This window comes from Glycine soja, chromosome 11 (genome assembly GCF_004193775.1).
Source record: "Glycine soja cultivar W05 chromosome 11, ASM419377v2, whole genome shotgun sequence".
In the NCBI taxonomy this organism is placed as follows: domain Eukaryota; kingdom Viridiplantae; phylum Streptophyta; class Magnoliopsida; order Fabales; family Fabaceae; genus Glycine; species Glycine soja.
The window spans coordinates 48,620,918-48,640,029 of NC_041012.1; the positions used below are offsets into that span (position 1 = coordinate 48,620,918).

The 19,112-nt window shown below is 33.5% G+C and overlaps 3 protein-coding genes across 4 annotated transcripts; 1 reads left to right on the top strand and 2 right to left on the bottom strand.

Moving 5' to 3' along the window:
* Positions 1–4,031: 4,031 nt before the first annotated feature.
* Positions 4,032–4,412, top strand: LOC114373382 (uncharacterized mitochondrial protein AtMg00810-like). The gene has a single exon (XM_028330847.1). The coding sequence runs from the start codon at positions 4,032–4,034 to the stop codon at positions 4,410–4,412; it is 381 nt and encodes a 126-aa protein (XP_028186648.1).
* Positions 4,413–7,935: 3,523 nt separating this feature from the next.
* Positions 7,936–13,680, bottom strand: LOC114376975 (mRNA-decapping enzyme-like protein). 2 transcript variants are annotated; one of them, XM_028335321.1, is made up of 8 exons: positions 13,366–13,680; positions 13,240–13,280; positions 13,083–13,132; positions 12,416–12,560; positions 10,894–10,950; positions 9,901–10,027; positions 8,754–9,227; positions 7,936–8,549 (listed from the first exon to the last, which is right to left on the bottom strand). In XM_028335321.1, the coding sequence occupies exons 1-8, from the start codon at positions 13,522–13,524 to the stop codon at positions 8,493–8,495; spliced, it is 1,110 nt and encodes a 369-aa protein (XP_028191122.1). In that variant the 5' UTR covers positions 13,525–13,680; the 3' UTR covers positions 7,936–8,492. The 2 variants fall into 2 exon arrangements, with proteins under 2 accessions (XP_028191122.1, XP_028191123.1); XM_028335322.1 differs by having other exon boundaries at positions 7,950–8,549; positions 8,754–9,224; positions 13,366–13,679.
* A 4,050-nt stretch (positions 13,681–17,730) lies between these two features.
* Positions 17,731–18,911, bottom strand: LOC114375472 (casparian strip membrane protein 5-like). Its single transcript, XM_028333256.1, has 3 exons — positions 18,520–18,911; positions 18,245–18,368; positions 17,731–18,144 (listed from the first exon to the last, which is right to left on the bottom strand). Exons 1-3 carry the CDS (start codon positions 18,834–18,836, stop codon positions 17,929–17,931), a joined length of 657 nt encoding a protein of 218 aa, XP_028189057.1. The 5' UTR covers positions 18,837–18,911; the 3' UTR covers positions 17,731–17,928.
* Between the last annotated feature and the right edge of the window lie 201 nt (positions 18,912–19,112).

A 19,112-nucleotide genomic window follows, 5' to 3' on the forward strand; every position in this document is an offset into this window, starting at 1 on the left:
GGTGCAGCAGACTCCTTGTACTAAACTTATGTCCAGAAGTGCTGTCTGTTTTCAAAGTTGACTTCCTAGTTCCTTTGGTTGTTTCATTTTGAACCACTTCAATTGCAAATTTTCAAGTACATGATTTCATTGATTAGCCCATGCAATATATATTGGTATTTGGGGTGCTTCTATATTTGTAGAGTGATAGTGACGGCGGTTTTTTTTTAAAACTTTCAAGAACCCAAGAGTGGGTACTAGGTGGCAAGTCTGCACCAATAAACAAGAAAGAGACTCCTAAGGTATGTTTCCAATTTTATTTTTAAAATGTTACAACTTTAATTTTTATCCTTTAGTATACCATCATCTTTGGCACATGAGTGTTGAAGCTTGGATTTAATCATAAATATCAATTCAGTCTTTGATAAGTTGTACTTAATAGTTAGTTTGTTAGCTTTCTATTATTTTTGGTATTTCTGTTATTTCTGGTAATTCTATTGGGAGAGAACTTAGTTGCAACTTGTTTTCGAATGCAGAGTTCCTATGCTAGCCATATAAAAGTGAAGCTATTGTTCTAGCTCTCTTGCTCACTATCTTCCTCCCTTGACTTCATCTTCAAGACTCAGTTTTGGTTTTTGGTGTGAGGGTGCAGTAAGCATAGGCCCTATCAGTGGTATCAAAGCTTCTGGTCTTAACAATCCTAGGAGAGTCTTGCTTGGTCCCAGTGCGGGATCCTCGAAGCTTCAGTGTTGCAGAGATGAACGGGAATGGGCCTTCAACGCATCTACCAATCTTGGATAGGAAGAACTACGATGCATGGTGCATTCAAATGAAAGTTATCTTCAGAATGTAGGATGTCCTTGAGATTGTTATGACAGGACTTCAGGAATTGGAGAAGGATGCAAGGGAAGCACAAAAAAGGATGTTCAAAGAATCCAAGAAATTGGATTGTAAGGCCATCTTTCTTATTCACCAGTGTGTGGATCCTCAAAACTTTGCCAACATTGTCTCGGCTACATCAGCCAAGCAAGCTTGGGACATTCTTGCAAAGGTTTATGCTGGGTCAGAAAGGTTGAAGAGAGTCAACATGCAAACCTTGAAGCAACAATTCGAGCTACTACAGATGAATGAGAAAGAAGGTATAACAAAATACCTAAATCGTGTGCTGGGCCTGTCAAATCAGATGATGGCTTGTGGTGAAAACTTGAAGGATTAAGATCTTGTAGAAAAGGTTTTAAGAACCTTGAGCTCAAGATTTGATTATGTGGTTGCTGCAATAGAAGAATCTAAGGATTTCATAGAAATGAAATTGAATGAGCTTCAATGCTCTCTTGAAGCACATGAGCAAAGAATCAAAGAAAAGGAAACAGATAGGTCATCTGAACAGGCCTTACTCACTCAGAGTGGTAGAAGATACAAAAATGGCTCAGGCAGTAGTAAAGGGAAGGTCAAATCGAAAAGCCACAAATCGAAAGGAACAAGAGATGATGGCACTAATGATTCAAGTGTTGATGAAACCAATCATGATGATGGTGGGTCACAATTAAGGCAGAAGGGCTTCCTTCACAGTGGTAAAAGTGGTAACTCCAGAAGAAAACAAATTCAATGTTGGTATTGTAGAGAATGGGGTCATTTTGCAACTCAGTGCAAAGTTAGGAAGCAACAAAAGGCAAGAGATGATCAAGCACAACTGGCTCAGGAGAGTGATTCAGAAGAGGATCAAGTCCTTTTGATGGTGACAAATGACTCAGATAAGGCTACCAACACTGAATGGTACTTGGATATAGGGTGCTCAAACCACATGACTGGAAGGAAGGATTGGCTGGTTGGTCTAGATGAATCTGTAAAGAAGAATGTTAGGTTTGTAGACAACAGCACAGTCAAGGCAGAAGGTCTTGGGAGGGTGCTGATCCACATAAAGGATGGAAAAAGGTTCTCAATCAGTGAAGTTTTTTATGTACCCACTATGCACAACAACTTGTTGAGTTTAGGACAGATGCTTGAGAAGGGATATAGAACAATGCTTGAGGACCACCACATGAAGATCTATGATCAGAAAGGTAGGATGATTATCAAGGCACCCGTGTCAAGCAACAAGACCTTTAAGATTGAAATCCAGATTCAACAAGATCAAGAATGCCTCTCATTCATTGAGGATTCTAAAAGCTGGCTTTGGCACAAGAGGTATGGTCACTTGAACTTTAAAAGGCTTAGAATGATGAGCAATAATAAGATTGTTAGGAATTACTAATGTACAACAACCTAGTAAAGTGTGTGATAGCTGTTGTGAATCTAAACAATCAAGGAAGTCCTATAATACTGAAATTACAACTAGGTCTTTAGCAGTCCTGAATTTGGTCCATACTAATGTGTGTGGCCCTTTTGAGAGAGTCTCTCTAGGAGGTAGCTCATACTTTGTGTCCTTCATAGATGATTACTCAAGAAAGGTATGGATCTACTTGTTGAGCAGGAAAAGTGAAGTGTTTCTCACCTTCAAAAGGTTTAAGGAGATGATTGAAACACAAAGTGGAAACAAGATACAAAAGCTTAGATCGGATGGTGATGGTGAATACACATCACATGAATTCAGGAAATTCTGTGAGGATGAGGACATTATTCATGAGATCACACCTCCTTACACACCACAACATAATGGTGTAGCTGAGAGATTCAATAGAACCATAGTCAACATGACTAGGTGCATGCTGAGGAATTTCCATTTGCCAAAGGAATTCTGGGGTGAGGCAGTGTCAACAACAGCTTATTTGCTCAACAGATCTCTAACAAAGAAGCTAGAGAATATGACCCCAGAAGAAACTTGGAGTGGAAGTAAGCCCAATGTCAAGCATCTAAGAGTGTTTAGGTGCTTGTGCTTCAAGCATGTTCCAGACCAGTTAAGGAGAAAACTGGACAAGAAGGCTGAGCAGATGATTATGTTGGGCTATCACAACACTGGTGGGTACAGGCTTTATGATTGCAACTCAAAGAAAGTGGTGATCAGCAGTGATGTAACCTTTGATGAAAGTAAAAGCCTGAATTGGGAAAGCATTGCTACAGAAACTAATCCAAGGCAGCAGGACCTCAAGATTGAAGTGAATAAGTCTGCTTCAGAATCAGCTGATGACTATGAAGATGCAGACCATGAGACACTGGTTCAGGTCAATCAAAATCAAGAAGGGGCAGCAGATAGTAGGGCCAAAAGAACCAGGGTCCCTCCTTCAAGGCTTCAGCACTTTGAAGTATACACAGATGATAGGGTGACTGATGAAGGTGAATTCCTACCCTGTGAAGAAGTGCATGTTGCGTTGTTTGCTGATGTCGAGCCCCTTTCCTTTACTCAAGCTGTCAAAGAGAGGAAATGGGTAGAAGCAATGAAAGAAGAGCTGCAGTCAATTGAAAAAAATGGGACTTGGGAGTTAGTCAAGCTTCCAAAGGGAAAGAAGGCCATAGGTGTTAAGTGGGTATACAAAATCAAGCATAAACCAAATGGGGAGGTAGCCAAGTACAAAGCTAGGCTGGTGCCAAAAGGATTTCTGCAGAGATAGGGGATTAACTACAATGAGGTATTTTCTCCTGTGGCAAGATTGGAGACAGTGAGGATGATTGTAGCTGCTGCCAATAATAGGGGTTGGCCTATGTACCAGATGGATGTCAAGTTAGCTTTCTTGAATGGATACCTAGAAGAAGAAGTATACACATTACACCCCCAGGCTTTGAAAAAGAAGAGCATGAAGATGAAGTGTATTTGCTCAGAAAAGCCCTATATGGTTTAAAGCAATCACCAAGGCCCTGGAATATGAGGATTGATGGAGTCTTAGCCAAACAAAAATTTAGCAAATGCAAGAGTGAACATGGTGTGTATGTAAGAGCCAATTGCTCAACAAATTTACTGTTGGTCTGTCTATATAGATGACCTACTTGTGATTGGCAACAGTGAAGAGGAGATTTAGGGTTTCAAACAATTCATGATGGCTGAGTTTGAGATGACTGATTTAGAGAAATTATCACATTTTCTTGTATTAGAGTTTAACCAAGTCTAGAAGAGAATGCTCATGCACCAAAGCAAATATGCACAGGAAATTCTCAAGAGATTTGGTATGATGAATTGCAATTATGCTTCTACACCAGTTGAACCTAGGCTTAAGCTGGAAAAGGATCCTGAAGAGGAACTGTATGATGCAACTGAGTTCAGGAAATTGATTGGATCCCTGAGATACTTATGCAATAGCAGACCTGATATCTGCTTTGCAGTAAGCTTGATCAGCAGATTCATGAAAAAGCCTAGAGTGTCACACATGCAAGCAGCCAAAAGAGTGTTGAGGTTTGTTAAGGGGACAATTGACAGTGGTGTGTTGTTCCCTTTTGAAGTTGAATCAGGAAAATTAGATATGTTTGGTTACACAGATTCTAATTGGAAAAGAGATCCAAAATAGAAGAAAAGCACTGGAGGATATCTATTCATGTATTATGATGCACCAGTGGCTTGGAGCTCTAGGAAACAGGAAGTGGTAGCCTTATCCACTTGTGAAGCTGAGTATGTGGCAGCATCACTTGGTGCATGTCAAGTGATAACTGCTAAATAATTATATTTTGATAGTAGAAAATTAGTCAAATATTGGCCAGAAATTAATTATTTAGCAGTTATTTGTGATTAAAAGTTAAAAAATTAATTAAATTGAATTTTTGGGTGCAGATATAAAAATTGGAAGTGTAACAAGCAAAAAGGGCAGAAAAATTGAAGAAAAGAAGAAAATTTGAAGAAGGTCCAACCCAATACGCGCGCTCAGCGCGCGTCACGGGCTAGGAAGTACACGCACTAAGCGCGGGGTGTCGCGCTAAGCGCGCCTACGAAGGCCCAAAGCCCACTTCAGCAGCTATAAATAGAGAGTCAGTCCAAGGGACAGAGCACACCACCACAGAACCCCCTCTCCTAGGGGTTTCATTTACTCCCTTTCTTTCTTTCACCCCCTTCTCGTTGTAAAGCCCTCATGACTATGAGAGGCTAAACCCCCTAACTAGGGCCTGACAGGCCTAAAAAGCCAATGATGTATGGAGCATTTCAAGAGTTATCAATAAAAAGAGGAATTCCCTCCAGGTTCTTTATTTATTTACAGTTCTTTCTTTTTACATCCTGTATCTCTGAACTTGCTTTCTGTTAGGGTTTAGTCCACTCGGGAGAGGGTAAAGCCTAATTAGGGGTAAGAAATGAATACTTGAATCTGTTTTAAGGGTTAGGCCACTCGGGATAAAATTATTGGGTTATCTTTTAGGAGGGTTTTTCTTCCAGTTTCTTTTATCTGCTTTTCTTTCTTGCTTATTCTGCATCTCGTACTTTGTTTTCTGTTAGTCTTTAGGTCACTCGGAGAGGGTAAAGCCTAATTAGGGATAAGGAATGAATGCGTGAATCGGTTTTAAGGGTTAGGCCACTCGGGAGAGGGTAACGCTTAATATTGGGTTAGCATGACTTAATGCCTCAATGCCCATGCTTTAGCAAACATCTAGAATGTAATCTTAAGGCATCTTAGTTATTGAGTCTTTGCAAAGGGCATTTGGAAGATAGGTAATTAAGGTAAGCTTGTCATCATGAGGCATCAGGGACAAGTAGATGGATATCCAGAATCCATATATCTAGGTTAATTAGACTTGTCAGGTTTTAGCGATTTTAATATATAGATTTTATTCTCTATTTTTATTGTTGGTTTTGTTAGAAGTAGTTATTCCTTATTTTACTGTTGGGTATTAGGAGTAAGTATTTAGATTTAGTAGATTTAGATTTTATTTATTTGAATTTCGTAGAAGTAGTTATCTTTATCGCAATTTAAATATTTTTTATCTTCTAATTTTATCTTTTAATCTTATCTTTAAATCTTTTATCTTATCTTATCTATTATCTTTATCTTTTATTTTAAATTTTAAATCTTTTATCTTATCTTATCTATTATCTTTATCTTCTATTTTGATCTTTCAATCTTTTATCTTTTTCTTTTATCTTCTAATTTTATCTTTTAATATCTTTTCTTTTATCTTCTAATTTTATCTTTTAATATCTTTTCTTTTATCTTCTAATTTTATCTTTAAATATCTTATCTTTTCTTTACCTTATCTTCTATCTTTCTTTATCTTTTATTTTAAATTCTTATCTCTTGCTTTTAAATTGGGTTTGCATTAATCTAAGTACAAACAAAGTCCTTGTGGATTCGACACTCGGACTTCTGAGAACTTTACTACTTGTAACGATTTGGTACACTTGCCAACGAGTTAACATCAAGCAGTTTGGATGGTGAATCTACTCGAAGAATTGAAGCCGAGGGAAAGGAAACTTGTATGTTTAATGATTGACAACAAGTCTGCTATTAATTTGGCCAAGCATTCTACCCTGCATGGCAGAAGCAAACATATTAAGCTTAGGTTTCATTATATCAGAGAACAAGTTTCGAAGGGTAATGTAGAGTTGGAATATTGTCAAGCAGAAGAACAACTAGCAGATTTAATGACAAAGTCAGTTCAAGTTTCAAGGTTCAAGCAGATCTACAGTAAGCTGATCAATAGCTTGAAGGATCTGAATTGAGGGAGGGTGTTGAAGCTTGGAATTAGTCATAGATATCAATTCAGTCCTTGATAAGTCGTACCTAGTAGTTAGCTTGTTAGCTTTTTGTTATTTATGGTATTTCAGGTAATTATGTTAGGAGAGAACTTAGTTGCAACTTGTTTTAGAATGCAAAGTTCCTATGCTAGCCATATAAAAGTGAAGCTATTGTTTATGTAAATGGTTAATGCAATCATTCCGCTCATTTACATGATTTGGTTCTCTTGCTCACTATCTTTCTCCCTTGACTTCATCTTCAAGACTCAGTTTTGGTTTCTGGTGTGAGGGTGCAGTAAGCATAGGTCCTATCAATGAGTTGTAAAATTGGATATAAAAATGATTTATTCAAAATTTTCAATACATATTTTGTTTTGTTAAATGATTTTTAAGTGAAGCTTCTTTCATCAGTGAACAATTATTTATCAATTATTCAATTAATGCCTACTTTCATATATTAAGAGATGATGCAAGACAACAGTGCAAGACTGAACATTCTCAAATATGAATCTGTATGATGCTTATAGAAACTATGTAGATTAAGGGCATTAGTGTTTTCTTACTTTAATAGTCAAGACGCGTAGGCCTTGATTAATTATTGTTGTTCCATTGATGTCAGAGTTGCTGATTCTTTATTATTTTGTTATTGTAGCTCCAGAGGGAAATATTGCTTGTATCTGTGGGTATTGGGGTGGCTTGTAGTGGATATTGTTCGATAACATTAATGTCAATGCAGGTAGACTTTCCTTTTATTGCTTTGCAGTTGCACAATGCACTGTCTCACTAACTTGTTGTTATTATTATTAAAGTGGACAACCAGGCGAACCTACTGCTTCTAATCTCTCAATCATGTTCTATTTTTGCCATCACAATAAAATTAACTTTGGACGCATCCCAAGGTCCGTTACCGAAATGATTTAACCTTAATCCTTACTATATGCTATATGTAAGTTCGAAGTTAGCTCCATCATGACAAAACAACAGTTAAAAGTATGTTATTTTAGGTTGGGGATGTTGTGTTATGCCCATAACTATTGGAACCACCTAACTATAAAATAAATAAATAAAATGAATTAAAAAAGATAGAACAATTCAAATTTTATGCGTACGCTCTCCCATGAAACCTACGAGAGCGTTCTTGTATGTTTGGAATGAAATGCTTATTTCAGCTGAAAAGGTCTCAAAAACTAAATGAATGGTCATCCAAGGTAGCCAAATATTGGAAAACAAGTTGTCAACTACTTGAGCTTGCATTTTTCAGTATAATACTTAGATGTGTTAAAAAATTCTACCACAACGAAGTGATCAAAGTGAATATTCATTTACAACTATCTGGTTGATTGACGTTGAAATATTGCAATATGGTGAGGAAATGGGAACTGATTTGTCATCAGAAGAATGATATTCTCAACTATTCGTAATCCATCAAAAAGATCGGGCTGATTATATACTTACATTATGCAGCAGTGGCACAGTACAATTTCTCTGAAACACTGATCAATGGTGCTATACAAAGTCGTCTTTGACAAAACAATTTAATAAAATACACAATAAACAAGGCTCAATAACAACCTTTGCACCCCCTATAACTTGGAGATTTGTTTCAGTCGATCAACATAATTTGTAAAATCAGTTCCGAATTGCTAACAACCATTCATCTGGACCTCACCATTTCCTGCCATGTCACCTAACTAATACAGTTAATATGGCAGTTAAATTGCGATGACTTGTCTAAAAACAGTGACATAGGAAACTAGCTAGATCAAAATGGTAACCACAAAGCACAACCAATTTTACAAATTAAATATATGACTGAAACATTTCAAAGTTTAGGACATAATATATAGCCTGGCCTAAAAAGCATAGCAAAAGTAATTCAGCCCAAAAAACAATTCATCCAGCGAGATGATAATTAAACACCTCGTGGAAGTCATGATTGATGAGCATTCAGCAGTGCTCTATAGACCATATCAATGAATTGATTGTCCTGCCAGACAGCCATAAAACAAAAATAAGATGATGATGATGATGATGATGATAATAATAATAATAATCTGTCACTGGTATGAAATAGAATGACATTATGATATGACAGGTGCATACAAAATTATTTGCTCCCCGACAGTCATTTAAGATCATTGAATTTCCTACACAGAAATATCATAGGCAAGCACCAAGCAAGTAGACTAACCTGAACAAGCACCATAAGCGCATCTCGAACCTTTTCTCTGGAAATAACTGAACCATAGTTTGGAGAGGAAGAGGGAGAAGCAGCAGGAGCAAGTGACAGTGGTGGATTTGGCGGTGGAAATGGCTGTAGCAGTGGAGCTCCATATGGGCGATGTACATTAACAGCAGGATGAAGTGGAGGGGCCGTCGGAGTAGATGAAGATACGGGGGGTATCATCATTGCTGAAGAAGGGGGAGGGACGAAAAAAGAAGGCTTCACAAGTTTTGCGGTTCGGTTACTGCTGCTGATGGACTCAACAGCATCAAGCGGGGGTATTAGAGGAGTAGATTGTGAAAGAGAGGGTATCTGTAAGGTTGGAACAGTGGGTGTAGCAGTATGAGTTGGCACTGAAGATGAAGAAATTGCAGCAGAAGACTGATAAGGTTGTCCAGTAATTGGAGTGTTTGAAGTATTCCCAATAGCCATGGCTGCCTGCTATAATAAAGTATCAGGAAAAATCAACCTCATCAGAACTAATTGACAAATATCTAATAAAAACATGAAAAAAAATCTTTGTAATATCAATTTGATTAGAATTAAATATAAATGATCGTAAGTGAAGCACCAAAGTCATCAGTGAGTCCTAACGTCCAGCAATGAAAATGCTTAAAAAATGACATCCAAACGAATTTCAAATTGTCGAGACTAGTCTAGCAAAGAAAACACCGAAAAAAGGGGCAACCAACTGAAGTTTGAATTCAAAAGATAAATGTAAAAATGAGTCTCTTGTAATATGAGATACTAAAATTGGAACTTGCAGTGAAAGAAGAATTCAAAACATTATAGATGGAATAAGGAGTAGTTTAATAGTTTTATCCAGTATGTCATTGTAAATTAAATTCAGATCCTGTGTCCTCCAATAAAAAACAGAAGTTAAGAGTTAAGACTATTAGTGTATAGCTATCAGCATGTTACATGATTAAAAAGAAGCAGACAAGTACCAGTAACCAAAGCACACAACCAAGCTAAGCATGCATGCAATTATCCATCTCCACAGTACAAATATCAGCACATTATTTATCAAGATTAAGAAAGTTTAGAAATAAATGAATGGATTAAAAGATTGCAATAACAAACTATTACAAACATGGTTATCAATGGTACATACACTGAAGAAGTTTACAAAGGATGGATCATCAGGAACATCAGCCACATTGGAAGTAGTAGATGATGATGGCTCAAGAGGACCATCCATTACTGCCATAGTTGGTACTGCTTCTAGTTCCTCAAACTCACTGCAATATGTGTAAGCAGAACCATATACTCAAATTCAAAGTATACAATGTCCAAAAATAAATGGGTAATGTCTAAGGTATGCTAGCTAAGCTGTCAACTATTGAATATTGCTTTGATGACACAACAAAAATGCCCCTTTTTCAGAGAGAAAATGAAATAGTACAATGAGCGTAAAATATTCTCTAATGCCTAAAAAAATAGATAGAAAAAAGAAAAGAGAAAGAAGAGAACTAAGAAAGCAACAATGCTACCATATATTCTGCATCAAAGACGGTAGCAACACAAATGCCCTTGAAACAGGCATTAATAGAACACCATATAAAAACGAAAATATAATGGGAAAATAGAGAAACTTATCCCCTTTCCCAACCAAAATAAGAATATATATATATATATATATATATATATATACACACACACACACACAATTATATGATAATGTGACTAGGTGTAAATATCAACATGTACAGTATAAATATACTCATCATATCCCACATAAATCCAAACAGTAAACTAGAAATACAGGGGTTGATCTCCCCAAAATACAGGTTCCAAAATACAAATAGCTAAAAATGGTGATCTCCTCTAAAAGAGGTACAGAATGATCCATGATAGTATTTTGGAAAGAAAGAAAGTAGCCCACAAAAGCAGAAGCAGACAAAATAGAGACAAGACAGAGCATGCAACAGAAATGTGAGAGAGAGAAAACACATCCATCAAGATCACTTCAAATCCATAGATTAGAAGTTGGATTAGAATTTTTTTTAAAAAAGAAAATCATAGATTAAACCAGTCCCACCATTCATGGGGGCGCGACCAGATGCTTGCATGGAATCACTTAACCAGTTAGAAAGCATATTATTACCTCTTTGTAGAAGAAACCTTTGACTTAGGAGGAACCTTGGCATACGCATTAAGGATCCTGAAAAATAGCCAAATATACATGAATCATATGGATACATGTTTTTTTTACAAGTTCCAAATAAATCTAGATCTCTATGCTAACATCAGGCAACTAAAGACATTGCTAACAAACTTGGGTCACGCAAAACATTTCCAGAATAATAAGAAAAGGGGAGAGAAACAGGGAGACTTTTTTGAGTATTTTCCTCTTTCTCCACTACCCTTTCTCTCCACAGGTAACATCTACAGTTTCTCAGACACATTACAGGGAAATAGTTGTAATGGATGGAGCAGCTAATTAAATCTTTGTTTTCCCGTTTTTTGTATATGCCCAATATTTTGAACATTTCCTTGCAGTTTTTGTGAGGAAAATCATCTACATAATAGAGTATCAGTATTGTTTAATCCAACTATTCAAGTTTTCCCAATTTTTAGCAAGAGACACCATACTTTTAAATCTCGGTACATGGGGCAACATTAAAAAACTATATAGTAAAAATACAACTAAAATCCATGGTAATGTGCAAAAAGAATTGACAAGCAAAGCAAATCCTTAAACAGAACAAAGCTAATTGTTGCACATATAGCTTTATATGTTATCTATGGTATATCATCAACTAATTTCAGGATTCAAGGCTTCAACAAATGCTTGAAAATTGAATTTGACCATCATACAAAACACCATAGGTCAGGAACCCTTAAGTTGAATTAAACATCCAATAGGAACTGGCACAGGGAGAGTTGACCAATTTAATACCTAATAGGTACATCAGTGTTTGACTTTCAAAAGACAAAAGGACATGATATATTACTCTTTATCTCTTGGAAGTGTTCTCCCAAATCAACTTTCATTTAACGATTATAAATACCTAAACTTTACACCCATCAAGTTTCAAAACTAACACTACAACCATGTCAGAATTTGCTTAAACTATTGGAAAAAAGAAAAAGCTTTTTTCCTTTTCAGAAACTCTCATAAAGATTATGCTTATAACTATTTTGAGAACAAAAAAAATAATCCAAACATGCACAATACAAAATAACAATAAAAAACTTCGTACCCCATTGCCCAGAGGCTCTTCGCTATGCAAAGGTATGGGGGAGGGATGTTGTACGCAGCCTTACCCTTGCATATGCAAAGAGGCTGTTTCCGGATTCGAACCCATGACCAACAGGTCACCAAGGCACAACTTTACCGTTGCACCAGGGCTCGCCCTCTAAAACTTCGTACCCCATTGCCCAGAGGCTCTTCGCTATGCGAAGGTATGGGGGAGGGATGTTGTACGCAGCCTTACCCTTGCATATGCAAAGAGGCTGTTTCCGGATTCGAACCCATGACCAACAAGTCACCAAGGCACAACTTTACCGCTGCACCAAAATAACAATATTTTGCCAAAATCTGACAATTTACCATTATGAAAAAAAAATGTGACTATGTGAGACACATTGCATTTCCATAGTTTAATCCATATGAAAAGCAATACCTGCTAAAAAGATTGGCAACCTCTTCACATTCACGTGCATTATAGAACCAGATACCATTCACTTCTTGAGCAGCATTTCTATACAGTAAATATGGAATCTGAACTTCATACTCAAAATCGCCCAAGAGATTCTCCACCAAATTTTCTGCTTATGCCAGCATGGAAAAGAGTAAAATGCAAGTTACATGCATGGGCATTAGGTAGTTCTCCACCAACAAGTCTAGTAAGAATACAGCATTTATTTAATCCTTAAAACAAGGTTTAAAAGACATTTACAGTTTATGCATTTACTAATTCACAATACTCACAATTATTGAGTGCAAGATGTTGCGTGTGCAATGTCGATAGCCAATACCCAAGCCCCAATCCTATAACTTTAAGGTTAAAAGCACACCTACTTTCTAAAACCATATTAATATATCACCTCACACAATCAAACATAGTGGAATAAAATAACTAACACTTAAAATATTTAACAAGACAAGCAAAATGACAAATTTTCAAATCCAAATCCAAATACCACATTAGCCAAGTGTCAGCGATTCATACTATCATCGAAGATCAATTGCACGTTACGCCCAGTTTCCAATAACCAGCAAAATTTTCCCACTTTTATAAACGACAAAACAACCAAAAAAAAAAAACACAAGCAGACGGAGTCACTAACCAGTATTGCGACGGTTCATCACAATAAACTGAAATCGAGGTTGTGTGTTCCTGAAATTAAACAAAGCCATAGGCATAAGATAAACTCGGAATCCAAAAACTTAGATCGTTAAAGCGATGAATTTGTGTGACATAAAAAAAAGAGAAAAAATATGAACCTCTTGACAACGAAGAGAGATCCTTCAACGTCCTTGCGGCTCTGCAAAGCAATCGCGGAAGAGAGCGATGAGAGAGAATGGGATGAAAATAAAAACAGAAGTAAGAAAAATAGAAAGAGAGTGAACCCATTGACTGAGGTCGATGTTGAACTCGTAGAAGGTGACATGTGCGGCGGTGATGAGAATTTCTTCAACGAAGGGGTCGATTCGTTGGAGAACAGTGAGATTGAGAAGCTTGGTGCTGTGCTGGTCTAGATTTGGCATCAGCTTCCCGTTTTGAGACATTTTAGGTTCCTCCCTCTCTGAACCAAACCCTAGAAATTTGGAGAGAGCAATGCAGGAAGCAGGTTGAGGTTGAGTCGATCAGACTCAGCTTCTTCCCAAAGAAAATCCTTCTGCTTGCTAAATGACAAAATAAACCTCCTAACTAATCTGTAGGCATAATAACATAAATATAGCCTTCTAGGTGTGTTTTCAAAAGGGAAAATCATGTCATATATTATAAATAATCTAATTGTGGATGCTTATATCTTTTATCATATATATTATTATTTATGATTTTTTATTCATGTTTATCTTTTATAATTTATTCAATTATTTATAGTTTAATTTAAATTAATATGTATATTGTTATATTGTTTATGTTAATGTGAAAATGTGTCTTAAAGATAAAATTAAATAAAAAAATCAAAAAATATTCCGAAGACTTTTAAAAAAAATTGAAGTTTTTTTCCTCAACCAAAAATGAAAAACAAATATTATTTTTTCTAATTTTATTATTCATATTTTATGTTTAATATAGTATTTATGTTCTATTTATGTATCTATAAACTTAATCATTTAAGAATCTTGAATACTTTATCAAAATAAAAAAAAATTAAGAATATTTTTTCACTAAAAGTGGGAAAATAATAATATTTTCATGTGCACCAGAAGTAGAAAAGTAAAATATCTTTCTTTTAAATCTTTCATGGTATATTTTTTATAAGATCTTTGGATCTCCTATAGTAAGAAAAAAATGGAATTAGCCATATTTTTAAAATATTTTTCTCACCAAAAGTGAAAAAGTAATGCAAAATTAAAAATTAAAGAATAATTTTTTCACCAAAAATGTAAAAATAGTGCCAAAAAAAGAGAGAAAGAGAGAAATTATCATTCTTCAGTAAGGTGAATAAAAAGGAATAATTCTTTGTCACGGTGAAAAAAAATACAAAAAATGAAAAAGAAAGAATTTTTCTTTCTTAAAGAATAAAAATATAAAAAAAAAATATTTTTTTCTCACCAATAGGAAAATAATGCAAAAACATCATTCTTGAAAAATTTAGTATTTTATCATTTATTAAAATCTCAATTATTCATATTAATTTATCTCGGTTTATACATGATATCATAGCACGACTAATTTTTCCTATATCTACAGTGTTTTTATATGTGCATTTGAATCACCTATTTAATATGTTATATTAATATTTCGTTTGTTGTTAATATATGTTTCAATTCTGGTAAAGTGGTAATTACCTTTTCATAAATATTATTATAATATTATGTATAATTCTTGCACATATGTAATCTAAATTATCAAGTAAATGTTAATTAATAATTTTAAAATAAAAAATCAAAGATATCATATTTGTAATATTTTATGATATTTATTAACATATTTATATTAATTAATATTATCATTATGCATAAATATATTAACATGTTAGATATTGAGTGTTCATATAAATATGCAATATTTAGAATTATTGGTTAATTGATATTGTGTGGAGAAATTTATCTAGCATGATATTTTAAAAAAAAATCACATCTTTAATGTGTTTTTTTAGTAATAAATCAAGGAAAAACAACTTAAGAAAAATTTGGACTTTATTTGTTATATACTCATGAAAAAACATATGAAATTTATATGAAAAATTATATGACTCGTTTAATTGATATTCTTCAATTCCCTGAAGTGAATGTTACAAATATGTATTTTTATAAAAATAATTGCTTGAATATTTTTTTATTATATAAATTTTATTCATTATTACTATAAATGTAATTAACATTGACTATTTTTAATTTGAATATTTTATATGAATTACGTTTGGATGATTTTATATTCAGGCGTATTCACACATTATGATTTAATTCATACTTTTATCCTAAGACATATTATTTGGCCTAAATGATTTGTAAATTCAAGGATTCAATAAAATGTGATTTGAAATGTTTTATTGAATTAGTGTATAGACTATTGTATAAAATGTGTTGTTTTTTATTGTGATTGAGATTCAAATTATTTTGAGTTTTATATATGTATGTTGTCATTTTTATATTTACAAGTACATTTAACAAGTTATCATTGTTCATTTTGTTTATCATGAACATGATTAATTATACATTAAAAGAAATATGGATTTGCTTTAAAGTTGTGTATTGTGCATGATTGATTTCATTCAGTTGGATAACTTTTACATCTTTTAAGTCGCAATGTTTTTCTTTGAATGATTTTATTGGTTTATAAATATGTATATATGGTATGTGGTGTGCCTTTTATAGTGAGCAATATAAAAAAATAAGAAATTGTTTGAGATATATTTTGTATGTTTTGCTGATAGTATAATGATTCACATGAGACAAGACATCAATGTTAAAGTTGTTATGAGTAATCTAATTCTGGTTGTCCATATTATATATATTATTAAGGTTTAGGACCTCTTATATATGTTTATCTTTTGTAATCTCTGAGACATGACAGGGGTGAAAGTAGGTCAGACTGCCTATCACAAGTCTATAGCTCGATTTGTTTAAGACCTGATCTGACCCAGCTCATTTAGTAAAAAGATCAAACTCAAGCTTTTTTAAAAAGTCTATTTAGTTAAATTGGCTAGGTCACATACATTAAAAAAATCTATTAAGTCTAGCAACCGATCCGTTTAAAAATAATATTTTATAATAAAAATATTATTATTAATATGATATATAATGTTATAATTATTTTTTTAATTATAAAATTATTTTAGTAGTTTGACAATTTGAATCATTTTAATTAATGTTTGAAATAAGTTAATTCATATAAGCATAGATGGGTAGTAGAAATATGAACTCTTTTATTTTGGTGAGATTTAAAAGACTTTGGTAGCATAGTACTTATAATGTTTGTAGGCAAATTTTTTCCGTATATTATAGTTTAAAATTGTCTTATTGTTTTTAATGAAAATCTTTGATTTTATTTAAGAAATAATATTTTTTACGCTTCTTAATATGAAACAAGTTTTTAAATGAGCTAACAAGCTTGATAGACTTATATAAAGGTCGACCTTAGACTTAAAAATAAACTCGTGATGAATAACAGGTTTAGATTTAGACTATAAAAATATAAAAGATTAGACTTAGGTAGGTCTAGTACAGCCCGACCATTCCCACCCCTTCTCTCATATATCTTTTATACTTATAAATAGACTATTTTTATTGGAAAGAATACAAAATAATATTGTTATCTCTAAATTCTCTTATTTACTCTCTCCCTTTACTATTCTCCTCTTGGTTATATTATATTTAACACTCATATAATTACTTCCTTTTTAATTCATGATTTAATTAGTTTATTCAAAATTTAAATTTAATTTAAAATGGTTGAGATTAGATTTACTTTTATTTGGGTAAAATAATAAATAAAAAATAAAATATAAAATGAAAATACTAATGAATTATTAAAACACTCAATATGTCATCTATATATTAATCATCATATAAAGTTAATATTAATATAGTAATATATATTTTCAAATATAGATTTTTAAAAATAAGTTTACAAAATTTAATAATCATATTTATATATTTTTACTTAAATAATCGCTAAGAAATATTTTTAATTAAATATATTTTTATACATAAATATAAACTATGTGATAGTTTTATAAAATATATAAGAAATAAAAGTGTAAATATAATATAAGTGATATAGATTTATAAACAAAAATATATACTTATATATAAGTTTGATATGGATTACATTGCCTTTCAAAATTAATTCTGAAATACGATTTAATTTAACAATGAAATTAATTTGTTAGATTTTTCAATTTCAGTTTTTGAATAATTTTTTATAGTTTTTATTAGATTGGATTCGTGTGTTATGATGGATCTAATTTAAACATAGCTAATAATGAATAAGGTATGTCTCTAAAATTAAATTTATAAATTCTGACTACGAAAATATCTTATTTTCAATAATAAAAAAATATATTTAATTATAATTTTATTATATTAATTAAATTATTTGTGTATTCTCGTTAATAAGATAAAGAAGTGCTCATAATATATTCTTTTTTATTTTTAAAAATTTATTAAAAAAAATTAAATTTAAAAGAAAGAAACATTAAATAAGATATGAGAGCTATAAAATTTTATAATTTTTAATAAATTTTAAAATTAATAAACTAGAATGTGTTATAACATTTCTCTTACATGTATATTTTTCTATAAAAAGCAATTTAAAAATAGAGGAATTGAAATGAACGTTGGTCATAAAAACCTTAAGATTTACAAAGTAGAAAATTTAATGGAACCACAAACTTGAACATGATTTTTTCACTTTCATGCAACACACATTAGTTACACCACAAACTCATACAACTTTACAATAGAAGAGCAACTTCTATCAAGCACCACCATTAGCATCCAATCCAATCGATCTTTTCAATCCCTTTTGAGAGCCACAGAGGACACCACAATCAAGCAAATCAAGAAAAATGCTGCAACGAAAGAAGCCACCAAAGCCTCACTGGTAACCTGACAGAAGTCAGTGAACTGCTGACAAATGGCAATCCAATTTGCATCTTGGCTCCCATTGTGAGCTAAGTACACAACAGCTGCAGCAGCTGAAGCAGCTGCCATCACTAGAGCCATCATCAACTGCAACATTAATTGTAGTCAATTCTTTTTCTAGTTAGTATTAAAGTGAAGTGATTTATTGTTTGAACAAAATATGTGTTGGTCAATAATTCAAGCTTACTATGTCTAGGATCACAAGTAGAAGCCTTGGCCCTACTGCGAAAGGCCGAACAATGCAGACAATTGAAAATGGCAAGGAGAGGATGAGGAATCCACCTGCTGCTCCATTTGCAAACACAAAAAACCTGCATGTGAAGACCCAATTAAAAGGATGATATTTATATCTAATAATTAAGTGAGCTCTTTTATGTATGTACTTTTGTGTTACATATAGTGACATAGCAATTGCACTAGCACTAAAGAAGAGAAAATCTTTATTGTGGAACATAAACTTACTGGAACATTGGAAAATCATCCCACTGAGCATGAAACTGGAAGAACTGTGTGAAGAATGGAAGTATCTGTTCACTGTTCCCCATGATGGCAGCAGCACCTAGAGCAGAACCAATGGCTCCGAGCCGAAGGATGAAATCAAGGATTGCAACACCCTTTTTCCATCCAGCTCTTGGGAGTGGGGTAGCTTTTGTGGAAACTACAGTTGCAGAAGGTGGAGCAGCATCAGCAATGCCTTTCCCTTTTCCATTGCTCCTGGTCCTCCTCGATTCCGGGCTGGTGGTAGCTGCCGGTGCCTCACCCTCTTTCCCAGAGTCCATCACAACCGGATATTGCAGGTGCTCTTTTGAAGGAGAGAAACTAAGTTTCTTTCTAGTATGTAATGTTGAAACTGTTACATGTGTATATATAGAGGATGCATAATGGTTGAGCCATTTAATTAACAGGGTTGGTTAGTGAAGATGCTCTTATGTTTCTGTGAAGACTCATTCTAATAAGGTTTGTCATGAAGTTGTTAATAACTTACTTGCTCCACATCGTACCAAAAGCATTTTTCCTTGTTTCTGTAACGTTCCTACCAAGAATGTGACAAAATC

Coding starts and splice junctions, on each gene's coding strand:
- LOC114375472 (XM_028333256.1), bottom strand. CDS start 18,836: ATGGACTCTGGGAAAGAGGGTGAGGCACCGGCAGCTACCACCAGCCCG. Junction 18,369..18,519: donor GATGATTTTCCAATGTTCCA/GTAAGTTTATGT, acceptor CTTCACATGCAG/GTTTTTTGTGTTTGCAAATG. Junction 18,145..18,244: donor TACTTGTGATCCTAGACATA/GTAAGCTTGAAT, acceptor TTAATGTTGCAG/TTGATGATGGCTCTAGTGAT.
- LOC114373382 (XM_028330847.1), top strand. CDS start 4,032: ATGCACCAAAGCAAATATGCACAGGAAATTCTCAAGAGATTTGGTATG.
- LOC114376975 (XM_028335321.1), bottom strand. CDS start 13,524: ATGTCTCAAAACGGGAAGCTGATGCCAAATCTAGACCAGCACAGCACC. Junction 13,281..13,365: donor ACATCGACCTCAGTCAATGG/GTTCACTCTCTT, acceptor ATTGCTTTGCAG/AGCCGCAAGGACGTTGAAGG. Junction 10,028..10,893: donor AAGGTTTCTTCTACAAAGAG/GTAATAATATGC, acceptor CACATATTGCAG/TGAGTTTGAGGAACTAGAAG.